We start from the raw sequence: 13,991 nt of genomic DNA, 5'->3' as shown, positions 1-13,991 counted from the left end.
GTCCTTTGTAGGGACATGGATGCAGCTGGAAACCATCATTCTTAGCAAACTATCACAAGAACAGAAAACCAAACACCGCATGTTCTCACTCATAGGTGGGAACTGAACAATGAGATCACTTGGACTCGGGAAGGGGAACATCACACACTGGGGCCTATCATGGGGAGGGTGGAGGGATTGCATTGGGGAGTTATACATGATATAAATGAATTGATGGGTGCTGACGAGTTGATGGGTGCAGCACACCAACATGGCACAGGTATACATATGTAACAAACCTGCACATTATGCACATGTACCCTAGAACTTAAAGTATAATAAAAATAAATAAATAAATAAATAAAAAGTTCACCTGTATTAGTGGGTAAATATGTAAATGCTCAAATGTTCTCTAACAATTCAAGTCCATTTCTAAACCTGAGTTTTCCCAGTCACTTGAAAATCACTTTGAGATGTCATTCTAATTTACAGTATCACATTTCACATCCCAGCTCTTACACATACGCATATGCAGCTGTGTGAGTGTCTGGGTAAAATGTTCCTTTTAATTACACTTGAAAATGACAAAAAAATGAAAATTATGAGACCCAAATTTTAGCTTTAGTTCACTTGAAACTTTTCACCTCTATTTATTCTTTATGCATCATATGAATATAATTTATATCCTATCAGGTTCACCAGAGAAGAAAGAAAACAGAACAACCAGCACTCTGAAAAAAATTTTTTAAATTCAATCCAAACATATAATCAGAAAAATCTTCATACTCACTTTGTGTGTGATAAATTGTCAAGTAAGACTCAATGACAACACATTAATTCAAGTGACTTCAATTTTTTATTTTTTCTTATAATCTTTAGAAGACTGGAGAAGTATCATGTAGAGTATCTCCCCACCCCTCTCCCCACCATTTCTAATCATTCAAGAAAAACTGGGATCTAGGAAATGCATTAGTAGACTATCAGTGGTATTATTATGTACAATTGGTTAAAGCACCATGCTAATAAGGCCAGGGTCCTAGGACTGATCATTGCAAGGGCCAATTAGTTTAAATTTGTTCCATGGACCCAGACTGCACTCCTAACTGCAGACAACTTTCTTACAATGCATCCCGCTGGTCACAAGCTAGGGTACTGGCAAGGTGGTAGATGGATGAAAACAAATCTCCACTAATGAAAGAAAAAAGAAAAGAAATCCCACATATGCTGATAGTGGGTTAACAGAATCTTATCTGTAAAGAAAAAACCACATATTTTCTTAGCCCTATGATAAACACGTTTCAAGTCTAAAATATTCAATGACAGTAACATTTGACTCTTGCATTTTAGAACTGTCTAATAAATAACATTCCACACAAAGCTATAATAAAGGCCCTGATAATTGTTACCCAATTTGTGTAACTGTTAATTCCACACAGACATACTTTTCTCTTTACTGTTAAATCTATGCACCATGATTTTGCATATTTACCATTCGTTATTTGGTTCAGAATATTGTGAAAAATTCAGCTCGAAAATTATCCATAAAACTGTATTCTATATTTTTTTATTTTTCAAACAGCCAGTGTCCACATTTAAAATGCAGAATTTGCAAATATTAGTCTGATAATTCAATTTAAAGTAAAGCAAAACAACTTCCTTTAGTATCACAATACATAAAATGGTTTTATAAACTCCAAATGGCAAAGATAACTATATGACAATAGTGTTGAAAGCCGTGAAACTCATTAAACCTCTTATCAATAGGTCAGTTTAAAGAACATCTCTATGTTCCATGACTATGCATGAAACAAGCTTTCACTGTATCATAAAGGCTCAGCAATTCATTCATGGCATAATATAGGGTCAAGCAAGATTTTGTTTTTACAATGACAATTAAAATAGATTTAAAGAAACAAAAAATCCTCCCAATTGTTTAAAAACAATTCTATTTGGAGAGCAAAATATTTTAAAATATATCGACTTACCAAATTTCAATTGTGTCAGGATGCTGACTACTGATGCAAAAGTTTGTATTTAAAAATATCACAAATATCTTTTATTTAACAGTGAAAATTTCAATGTGATAAGTTTCATTGCAAAGCAATTGTCACCTGAGTAGATTTTAAAATTTAGTGCTCCTATTTTTTGTGGGAGAGGGGAAGGAAAGACCCATTTTGTATCTGATCCCGAGTTTGCAGTTGAGTCCTTCACAATAATTTCTTAGGGAGTTGAAGAAAACAACCTGACGCAACCTTCCCAAGACACACGATGCCCCCTTTCCCTTGAAAATTTGCTCTGGCATTTTAGGAACTCTAAGTATTCATCAAATATTTCCATTTCACTACCCACTCAAGCATAGCAACCCAATTCATTCAGTTCTATACAACAGTGTCTATATTATGTACATATTTAATTATCAATAGGAAATAGAAAATAAAAATTTACAGTGATTGAGAAAAGGTCAGAAAATGGGATAGGAATAGTAATACTGTATAATCAGAATATCCTATTATCTTACCAGTTTTAATGACAGGGTTTTTCTTTTATTAGTTGAAATACAAAGAAGGCATAGGGGATCCCAGGAAAATAACACTATATATCAGAAAATTCAACGTGCTCCACCATCAGGATTTCCATCACACATTTAATTTCTTCTGTACAATGTTTATAAACTTGTTTTTCTTTTCAAAATCATCAGATTTTCAGATTAAATTCAGCACTACACAGTATGCCCTTGAAGTAAAATGAGGTTACCTGCTTTATTTGGATACCAAGTTCCCTTCAGACAGCATTAAAATAAAGACAAGTAAGACTACACAGATAAAATCCAGTATAATTCAAATCCAACAATGAAAAATTTCCCCCATATTGTTGCAAAATTCTTTCTACTGAAATGCTTTGCTACAATAATAAAAAGCATACATTACATATAAAAGATACCAGTGTACTAAAAAGTGACAGAAGTGGACTAGCAAATCCTTCAAAGCACATTATATAAATGACTAGCATTTAAAAACATTTTTTTCCTATAAAATGTAGGTCATATACATTTATAAATTGGCGGTTTTATTTCTAAAGCAGTGATGTGTGTGTTCAAATAGCTGTTCTGTACAGTATAATATCTACTCACTTGAAACTATAATAGGTTTGTCTTTCTTTGTATTGAAGTTGAATAAATTCATCTGATCAGCTGAGAAATCAAGCTTGAAAAATAAGTATCTAAAAATCAATGTAGAAAGTTTAGAATTATTGAAATGTAGTTATGAAATATGAAGAGAACTATCTATTTCACAATGGAGCTGAAGTCACCTCAAAACTTACGGGCTTGAATCTAAAACAGAAACAAATATTAAAATCCAAAGCAAATCACAAAGTTAGGTAGCAGTACAGAAGCAGGAAAAAAAACCACATCCCTTCCTTCAGTGTGATGGGCACTAAGTTTTGCGGTCTTCCTCCATCTTGCAGAAGAGTGGTAAGGCCATTCAATGCTTAGTGAAAGTGAGTACAGATGAAGTCAGATTTAGCCTGTCTCCCCTGCAACTTCAATTATGCTGTGTAAACAGTGTTACGTTCCAATAGGAGGAACAATGGAATTTGCTTATAAAAACTGATTAAAGATAATCATTATTAAATGAAATAAGGATAATTAATAACTCTGAAATGTTTTTAGAACTTTCCTGATGCTACTTGTAAAGTTAGCACTGCTATGTATTATTGCTTACATACAGTACAACATCATATGCCTTCTAACATAAAGCAGTACTGTGATTTGTTTGTACATATTTACAGATTCTTAAAACAAGCTGTAAAACATTACATACTTTCAGACAATACAAATTAGCACATTGGTACTCACTTCAAAACAAATGGAATGCATAACATTAATAAACATCATAAAGGAAGACTCACATAAAAGTCCTTGATTGTCAAGACACGTTTATATATAAACTCTAACTGTGCAGAATTAAAGATTCAATCATAGGTACATCCTTATTTGATGAACCATATTTACAGCATGGTATTGCATAAAAAAATAAAATAATGTTTACAGGGTTTTACTTTTTTATCCATTGGATTAAAGAAAGCAACAAACATAACAAGAAATGTTTGTCTGCTTCAGTTTGTTTCCTACCAAAGTTTAAGTGAAAAAAGGAAACACGGTTTTTATTTGCAGAATATAGCAAAACAACTGGAAAATTATTTCCCTGAAATAAAGCAATTTGAAACGGAAAAGGTTTTAAATTAAATTTCAGACTCAAAATATTTCTGATTATTATAGTGCTTCTTCAAGTAAATATACTGTGAAAAAAATGAGTTCTAGTTTAAAATGTTCTAAGTCTTAAGAATGCAGTACTTACAGCTATGCCTACTTTTTAAAGTTTCCCGGCCCGGCCTTTTTTTTTTTTTCTTTTCTTTTTTTTTTTTTTTTAAACAGCCCTTTTAAAAACCCAAATTAATCAAATGAAAGAAGTGGCAAAAGATCTAACCTAGCTGGCACTCTGCAAGTGTCTCTCCTCTGTGGAAAGGAAATCCTGCCCTGAGCACAATTTTTGACATAACTGCCTTCTGCCTCTTGATATAAAAATGACCTGACTGATGGCTGGCACCCTCAGTCACAGCTACGAAGATGGATTCCTACCTTATCAAGTACCACATTTGCATGTAGACCCAAAACATTTAAGAGCCACTTACTCAAAACAAATATGTGTGCAATAAGGTTTTAAAAAACCCTTTAGAAGATGTTCAAGAGATATTACCTCATCTAACGTGATGTTTCCAATCTTCAAACGTGAGAGTAGGTCCCAAGAGGAAAAGCACACCTCACTCAGATTGATCAAAAGTTTAAGGGTGTACCAGCATGTTTTTATAGAACAATGTGCTCACTTTGAGAAATGAGAAACATGAATTGCAAAATAGTATCTCATATCCTCCATGTTTCAATCTAAAGCAGCACACAAGGCTACTTATTTTCTCCATTAATGCCCAGATAGAAATTAAATAACCTTCTGAACCAAAGTGGGGAAACCCAAAACTGTTGAGATGTTTATCATATTATGATAGAACAAGGTAACTCTGGTAGGCATTTGGAATTTCACAGTAAGAGAGTGATGACTATACATAAATGGTAAGTCAGTAAGTTATGCTAGCTGAGTATCACTTATCTAAAAAATGCTTGTAACCTGGTAGAAAAGTCTGCCATTATGTAGATTTAAAGAAATGTGTGAAAACAGGAATGCAACACCTGAAAGTCTGCTTGCATAACTACCATTTTCAAAGGCCTTCCTTCCCAAGCTTACCCTAAGTGCTCAGCAAGAGTCACATCCTAAAAACTGTGCTGGTGATGTTAAAACAACTGAAAAAACCTCTACACTGTATCAAAATTACATCAAGTTCTCCATGGAACAAAATTTTTGATGAGGCTCCAAAACAACTCAAGAAATAAATGCCTACTCTCATCAAAAGTACTATGAGAAAAATACCAATGCCTATCTAGGGTGAGCACAGTTCCATTTTTAACATATCACCTGAATGAAGCCTTTTTGTAATTATGTAATGCACAACACACACAATCTTAAGAGTCAATAATGGCAGAACTTAAATATTTACTTCAAAGAAGTCTAAAATTCTTGAAAACTTTGGCAGCAAAGAAAGCTGTCAAATGGGAAAACTAGTATTTCAAGCAAAACTTAATAACCAAAGTATAGAGGAAACCACATTAAATATAATTTATATTCCTTATCATAAAAACACCAATATATTCAAAATAAATGAAGGATGTTAAGGGTGGATAGTTATTTCTTCCCTTTCTTTATGAGAACAGTCTTGGGATAACATTAAATAAAAGCAAAAATAATTTAAATGGATAACATATTCTATATTGAAACAAAGACTGCACATCTACAGGGCCAGTATAAGAGTCAAAATGGAAATTAAGAATAGTTCCATTTTCCAAGGGTATTAATTTTAGATTTTCACTGGTGCTAAATCAGTATGTGCATTGTGACGAAGATGGCAGAAATTCAAAATGTAAAAATGAAAAAGTTGGAACAAAGAGTCAATAACTAATATAACTTCCAAAAATCAAAATTGCCCAACGCATAACTCAAACCATCATTCTTCAGAAAAGTGTGTGTGTGTGTGTGTGTATATAAAAGCACTATTTATTGTACCATGCTGTATTATTTTAAGACAGAGTATTAAAAAAAAACATTCATGGTATAGGATAAAGTCTGTAGTTTATTTAGATTTTGAAACGCAACAAAAATTTTCCGATCACTCATCTAGCTGAAAAGAAATGGTAGTTACTGGAATTAGTAAACACTTTTGGTTTGTAAAGTTGTAATGAGCAGTGTTCATTAAAAAGTAACTCAAGATAAAATAAGCAATTAAAATGCCCATTTCTTTAGTTTCTCTGGATGCTGTTTAATTATCCAATCTATCAAGAGTCTAGAAAGAAAAAGATTAAACCAGGTTTTACAGTTCAAAGATATCCCAATTTCTTTTTATTGCCAAAAGTTAAAATTGTCAATTATGAGATGATTATGACACAACCATATCAAACCTAAAATCTAATTTGTTTTTTACTTTGAGAAATCAAAATACCAAATAGATTCTAAGTGCTCTATGTTAACTGAAGTGTATATGTAAAGTAAAATACAATTAAGCTTTAAAACGTGGAATATACATTTTGTGTAAGCATTATGTTCTTGGGAATGTAATCTACAGAATTTTTTTTACTAAAACTTCAAAACCTTGATACCTGCACATGAAAAATCATAAAAAATATCTAGGTACAACTGTACAAAGAAACTGACACCAATATGCATACTTCCATAGAGAAGTGACTGCTTCAACAGTTGTGTGTTTTGGTAAAAGTTTTGAAAGTATGCATATTTTAAAGTAATTAGGCTTTTAAATAGTGGAGTCTTAGACTATCAGATTTTATTACTTTTTTTCTTCAAAAAAACACATGTCAATATAATGCAAAATGAAAATCAAGGGTATATGGCATTATCATTCTTTTAAAAGGTGGTTTCTTGGTTTTTTTCCCCTATAGGACACACTAATTTATTTAAGCCATAATCTCTTGACATTAAACTTTTTAAGTTCACTCTGTCTGTAAAGTATACTCAGATTCCCTGCTGAAGTGCAATGACTATGCTGAAAAACTTAGAAAGAGTATGAGTAAATTTCACACAATTACTAATCTCCTAAGAATGTACAATGTTATCAGTTAGGAAACAATTGTGCGAAAGTCTTTTTTTTTTTTTCCTTTTTAACTTGGTGTGGGTGGAATAGCAAGTTTCTGATCTAAAACAAGTAATGCATTGCTTCTATAAAGGTGACAACATGTAAGGCAGTTCAAAGAATGCTGACTAACCAAACGAAATGCAGTTATTGGATTATCTTGCTATTCATATCAGCTTAACTTGTTATTACGCATTGCTCTTAAATCTGTACAGCACTCCATTTACACAGAGTAACCCCACTCTTGATTAATCTGTTCTAAAGTGCCAGTATTATTTACACTTTTTTTTTTTTTTTTTTTTTTTTTTTTTTTTTTTTAGCCAAAAGTCTGGCCAGTTGTGGCATCAGGTGAAGATGTCATCCCAGCTCTATTATCATTTACATTCACCAAGGGAAATTCTGAAAATTCAGCACTTGTCCCTGGTCCCCGAAGGTTCACCTGTCCATTGGCAGTGCTAAATTGAGTAGCTATTCCAGCTCTTGATCCATGATACGGAGCACGGAAGGGCTGTTCAAAGGAGCTCATTTGGTAAGCTTGGTGGACAGGCTGGGCCTCAGCTTTCTTCTGAGAAGTCACTTGATCCAAAAAGTCCTGTGTTGATGTGGCAGAAGCATGGTTTGTCTCATCACCTGAAAAGGGAAATGAGTGCTGTGAATCACCAACTATTAGTCCAAAATGGGACTTATCTGGAGTTGTTCTTAGTGGAGAATTCATTCCTGATCGAAAGCTATTGATGGGCATGGTGGCATAGACCTGCTTGTCTATGGAAGAGAATGCTGGCTGATTTGGGAGGGTCTGGTTATCAGTCACAAAGTTAAGGCTCGGGCTATTCAAATAGGCATCATTTTGGCTAGTTCTGTCCAAAGCCTGCTGCAGAAACTTGGAGTATTCCTGCAACATGTTGGCTTTATCTGATGAGGATGCTTGGGAGCTTGATCCAACATTCTCTGACGGGGTGACCTCTGGTACTTCTGAAGAATTTATTGATATGCTAGAAGTCACTTCAGTATCTGCAACACTGAAGGATATCTCATGCTGTCCATTAGCTTTGTGGGAATAATGATCCAACAGAGTCTGCAGTACCTCATCTGGAATAACATTTTTGTCATGATTACTCTTAATCTCCACATTCAGTGCCTGTGACTCTAATATGGATGCCGTGGTACTTTCATCAATGACACTTGCCACAGCTGCTTGTGTTACAGAAGGCTGAGAAGCTATGGTACCCACATTCAGCGCATATTCCCTGCTGTTGTTACTTGCTGCTTGAAGATACCGCTTCTTCTTCAAAAACTGCATGGCATCATCATAATTAGTACTACTATGCACAGGTTTACTGGGCCCCTCCTGCAAATTATCAACCTGATCAATGTCAGCATTGCCTTCTGAGTCCAGTAAAGCCTGTTTATCCACAAGTTCAAAAGCATACTTTGAAACTTTGCTCTCTTCATATGTGGATAAAGGTGAAATTGTTTGATTTTGCTCCAGTGGCTGTTTCAGACTTCTCTTACTATTAATTTTTTTGAGAACTAACTTAGGTGGGTGTATTTCTCCTGACGCATCTTCTAAATGAGAGCCCCCAACTGAAGAATGTGGCATTTCAACAGCATATTCTGCAACCATATATTCATCTTTTACTTTAGTACTTGAAGAATAAAGAGGCAAGTAATCATTTTTGTCTTTTTTCAGGTCAGATTTGTCCAAAGCACTCTCTTTGTCCATTCCAGATGATTTTTTCTCCGTTTTCTGCCTTTTCTTTTTTGGCAGTGAGTTGTCTTTTGGTGACGTAGAAAAGCCAGAATCTTCCTCAGGTGTCAGAAGGCCACCTTTGATGGCACATCTATTTAGTTTTTTGTCATGATTTTCATGGCACATACGTTTATGTTTCAATACACGATCTGTTCTGGAAAAATACTGTTGAATTCGGAGGATGGCAGTGGGTTGTGTTTTTGGTCAACCAAGAAAAGAAAAAGTGAAACAAAACAATTAATATAAAGATATATTAATGCGATAACATACATAATTCGAAACAAACTCACTGAGCCAATTTTCTATTATAAATCTAATCCATAAGTTAGAAGGCCCCTCAAATAGTTCTAAGTAGTAATATTTTCTAATCTAATTTATAATTATTGTATAATTTAATTACAATAGAAGAATTTCAAGCCATCTCTCTTACCTGTAAACAGTATTCACACTGGTAAGGTTTTTCTCCACTATGAGTTCTCTTATGCCTTTCCATATGATATTTTTGTATAAATCTCATACCACATTCATCACAGCGAAATGGTTTTTCACCTAGCACATAATATAGAAAGTTTAAAACAAAACAAATATTGTAAAATAATGAATTGCCTTGCCATAAGAATCTCTAAGAATAAATGGCTTTTGAAAGTTATAACTTCCAATTTCATTTGTCAAATATATTTTGCTTTATAAAAATGAAAAGGATTAGCATATGCTATTGGAAAGAAAAGGATGAATACAGGCACAGTCCATTTTCCTGTCTTTTTGTTATATGCATATGTAATATACTCTTTCCAAGGAGAACAGCAGTGCCAGGAATTTATAGCAATATGAACAGACTAGCTGATGTTTCTAATCTTTTTTTCAATAATATAAAATATTGTGTAACACTAAAAAAAAAAAGTTACCCAGGCACAGTACAACACAATTCCTGGGCACAGCTTTTTAACTCAATTTCTTTTTTTAAAATGTTTGTGGTTAAATAAAATCTGAATCCTGAAAACATCCTTAAAAATCTAATTTAATAAAATATAAAAAGAACTTAGAGTCTTAAGTTTGTTTATACTTATTCTTTTCCTCAACTCAAGCCAGCACTTCCTATGTCATTTAGGGAATGAATTAAACGGAGTATTGTTAATTGGACATATAACACAACACACAACCCCCACCCCCATTTTTTAAAATTCCCTAATGACTCCTAGAATCTTCTGATCCATAGTCAGGCATGTTATCCATTGTGCCACTGGCCCCAGCAATGATTTCTAAGCCGTAAAGAACCACTACTACAAAGCTCTAGGATAGTTTTTACTGATAAAACCACAGTCTAAGTAAACAGAAGGGTGCGACAAGAAGTTACCTTGAATAACGCTTGTTGGGGAAACTACTGTTTCTACCGTTCAAACATTTAACAAAAATTTTACCAAAGACTACTAGTCTACCCATAGCCCTTGTTGTAGGAGGTTAAAAATATAAAACATACTACTTGTCTTCAGTTTATAACATAATTGGGAAAACAAGATACACACATTTTAAAAAGACAACTAACACTATGTCTATTTTGATTTACTTTTACATCTTTATATTTCACTCTTTCTCTTTGTAACCCTTTCAGACAAACCAAAATACCTACCATCTTGTGCTTTCCTACTTTTACCCTGATTCACGCTGCTCCTTTGATCAGGAAGGCCCACCTTTGGGTGTTCAAATACTATATTCCCTTTGAGACCCAACTCATCTCCTTTGGGATACTCTGTCCTATTCTCCCTGGTGAAAGGTGTCTTTCAGTTTCCACAGAATTCTATCTGTACCTCTCCTACGGCACTCATTACTTTCAACTCAATAATCATTGAGTTAAACTTTTTTTAAATTTCAAATTACTGAGTTGACATAATTATAATTATTTAATTATTTTGTATATCTCTATTCTTCTACTAGATTGTATTTCTTTAGCTCAGAATCCAGGTCTAAATTATATTTATGTAGTTCAAAGTACCTTATGCAATTAAAAACATTTTTTTTCTTGTACAGATGGTGTTTCACTATGTTGCCCAAGGCCTGTCTCGAACTCCAGGCTCAAGCAATTCTCCTGCCTTGCCCTCCCAGAGTGTTGAGGTTACAGGCATGAGCCACTGTGCCTTGCCCCTTGTGATATTTTTTAAGTGCCAAGTGAAAGGCATAAATGGTGACCATTACAGTGGATTATTAAGGGGAAAATGTTACTATGAGCTAGTATGATTTGGAATAGTTTCTTGGAAGTGTTGAAATTTAAGCTGAGTAGCAGAGAGATTAAAGCCAAGGGAAAAAAAATGTTGGCGGGGGTGGGGGGAGGGAAATAACAGTACTCTAAGTGTTTAGATACTATAAAATGTGCAGGAGAAATGGTGTCTAAGAAGAGAATTTAATTGGCAACAAGTAAGTTGTTTTAAAACTTTCAGGAATGTAACTTCAGTAATTACTGTAGAGCTACCAAATTTTAGAGCTAAAGGGTTTCCAGTGGCTTTTGAACTGTGCTCTTTCAAGTTCCAGAGGTCCAGATGGACGGCTGCTGATGTGGCAAAAGGCTCAAAGTTTGTCACCCAAAATTAGTACAGAATAGCTTTTATACAATGGGGCTCCAAGTAAGGGTTCCAAAGATTCAGAGACTAGAAAGATAGCTTACGACAACAAATCCAGACCAATTCACTCACTTTATAGAAAGGAAATACTGAAGGCCGAAAAGTTAAGGCATGTGGTCAAGGGGTTAATGAATGCATTAACTACTGAAGCAATGGAAGTTGGGAGAGAAAGTCACTTATAAAGGAAGTTTGGAAGTGAAAGAAATGAAAAGATGGAGATGGGAAATAATAGTTAAGAGGCAATCCATTCCAGAATAAGCACTGTTTGACAGGGAGACTGAACTGACTGAAGGCAGAGGAGCCAGTGAAGAAGAGAAATTGATTATCAATACCGAATACTGCTGAAATGGTGTACAATCAAACGAACAAAATCCAGAGGAAACAAGATGGGAAGGGAAGGAGATTACAGGTAATATTGTTGGATAGAGGAAGAAAGAATACGTGCAAATTTTGAAATAGAGCTTGTAAAGCTGGGTGCAGTGGCTCATGCCTATAATCCCAGCACTTTGGGAGGCTGTGGAGGGTGGACTGCTGGAGCTCAGGAGTTCAAGACCAGCTTGGGCAACTTGGGGAAACCTGTTTCTACTAAAAATACAAAAATTTAGTCATGTGTGGTGGTGTGCGCCTGTGATTCCAGCTACTCGGGAGGCTGAGGTGGAAGGATCGTTTGAGCCTGGGAGGTGAAGGTTGTAGAGAGCCAAGATCGTGCCACTGCACTCCAACCTGGGTAACAGAGTGAGACCCCATCTCAAAAAAATTAAACTAAATTTAAAAAAGAATGTAGATGATAGAGCTCATTAACGTCAGAAGTTAGTTATTTATCAAAAGTGAGAAAGAATGAACGAGAAAAATTAGTAAGTTGATTACAAGTCAATTCATTCTGTATATTTGTGGATTGGAAGACTTAATACTGTTAAGATGGCAAAATTCCTCAAACTGATCTACAGATTTAAAGCAGAAATTGACAACCTAATCTTAAAATTCACATCTAAAAGAGCCAAAACTATCTTGAAAAAGAACCAAGCAGGAGGACTCTTACTTTCAGATTTCAAAATTTACTACAAAGCCACAATAACCAAGACTATATGATCACAGCTTAAGGACAAGACATACATTTCAAGGAATAAAATTCACAGTCTAAAAGTAAATCCTTACATTTATGGTCAACAGATTTTCTAAAAAGGTGCCAAAGTAATGGGGAAAGAACAGTCTTTTCAACAGATTTGATACCCACATACAAAAAAAATGAAGTTAGACACCCTCCCACCAACTCCCACACCTCTCACATCATAAACAAAAGTTAACTGAAAATGGATCAGAGGCCTAAACGTGAGACCTAAAACTATAAAAATGTTAGAAGATAATACAGGACCTTAGTTAGGCAGTGGTTTCCTAGATAAAACCAAAAGCACAAGTAACCAAACAAAAAATAAATAAATTGAACTTAACCAAAATTAAAAACTTTCATGCTTCAAAGGACACTATCAAAAAAATGAAAAGACAGGCCAGACACTGTGGCTCACGCCTGTAATCCCAACACTTTGGGAGGCAGAGGCAGGTGGACCACTTGAGGTCAGGAGTTCAAAACTGGTCTGGCCAACATGGTGAAACCCATCTCTACTAAAACTACAAAAATTAGCCAGGCGTGGTGGCACACTCCTGCAATCCCAGCTACTCGGGAGGCTGAGGCAGGAGAATCGCTTGAATCTGGGAAGCAGAGGTTGCAGTGAGCCAAGATCACACCACTGTACTCCAGCTTGGGCGACAGAAAAAGACTCTGTCTAAAGGGAAAAAAAAAAGCCCACACAAATGAAATGACATTTAGGAAGTATGTCTGCTGTTGGGACTGAGGAAGAGTTTGGCACTTCCTCAAAAAGTTTAACACAATTATCACATGACCTAGTAATTCCATTCCTAGGTACATATCTAAAAGAATTGAAAACATGGATTCCAACAGATGCTTGTATGCCAACACTGATCACAGAATTATTCAAAATAGACAAAAGGCAGAAGTAACCCAAGTGTCCATCAACAGATGAATGGATAAATATATGACATATACAAAGAATGAAGCATTATTCACCTAGAAAAATGAAATTACGATACATATTACAACATGAGTGAATCTTGAAAACATTATGCTAAATGTAAGATGCCAAATACAAAAGGGCAAACATGGAATGATTCTGCTTATATGAGGTATCTAGAACAGGAAAATTCAGAGTGATAGAAAGTAGAATACTGGTTATCAGGACTGAAGAAGAGGGGAAAAGAGAGTTATTGCTTAATGGGTACAGAGTTTCTATTTGGTTACACAACATTATACATATACTTAATGTCACTGAATTGTACACTTAGGATAAACTTCATGGTATGGTTGTAACAAAGTGAAGACATAACTC

General features: G+C 34.7%; 1 protein-coding gene across 4 annotated transcripts in view; it reads right to left on the bottom strand.

Annotated features, from left to right (window-relative positions):
* Positions 1-816: 816 nt before the first annotated feature.
* Positions 817-13,991, bottom strand: part of ZNF148 (zinc finger protein 148) — a 153,399-nt gene continuing 140,224 nt past the window's right edge. For 2 of the 4 annotated variants that reach the window (XM_017855348.1, XM_017855349.1), the window contains exons 8-9: positions 9,408-9,526; positions 7,510-9,142 (exon numbers count right to left, since the gene is read on the bottom strand). In XM_017855348.1, coding sequence (XP_017710837.1) covers positions 7,544-9,142; positions 9,408-9,526 — 1,718 coding nt within the window. In that variant the 3' untranslated portion in view covers positions 7,510-7,543. Of the gene's footprint in view, positions 9,143-9,407; positions 9,527-13,991 lie in introns of all 4 variants that reach the window. The other 2 variants (XM_017855347.1, XM_017855350.1) reach the window with 2 other exon arrangements.

Source organism: Rhinopithecus bieti, unplaced genomic scaffold (assembly GCF_001698545.2).
Source record: "Rhinopithecus bieti isolate Rb0 unplaced genomic scaffold, ASM169854v2 scaffold_39586, whole genome shotgun sequence".
In the NCBI taxonomy this organism is placed as follows: Eukaryota; Metazoa; Chordata; class Mammalia; order Primates; family Cercopithecidae; genus Rhinopithecus; species Rhinopithecus bieti.
The sequence above is the reverse complement of the archived record's forward strand: the minus strand, read 5'-3'. Positions and strand labels throughout refer to the sequence as shown.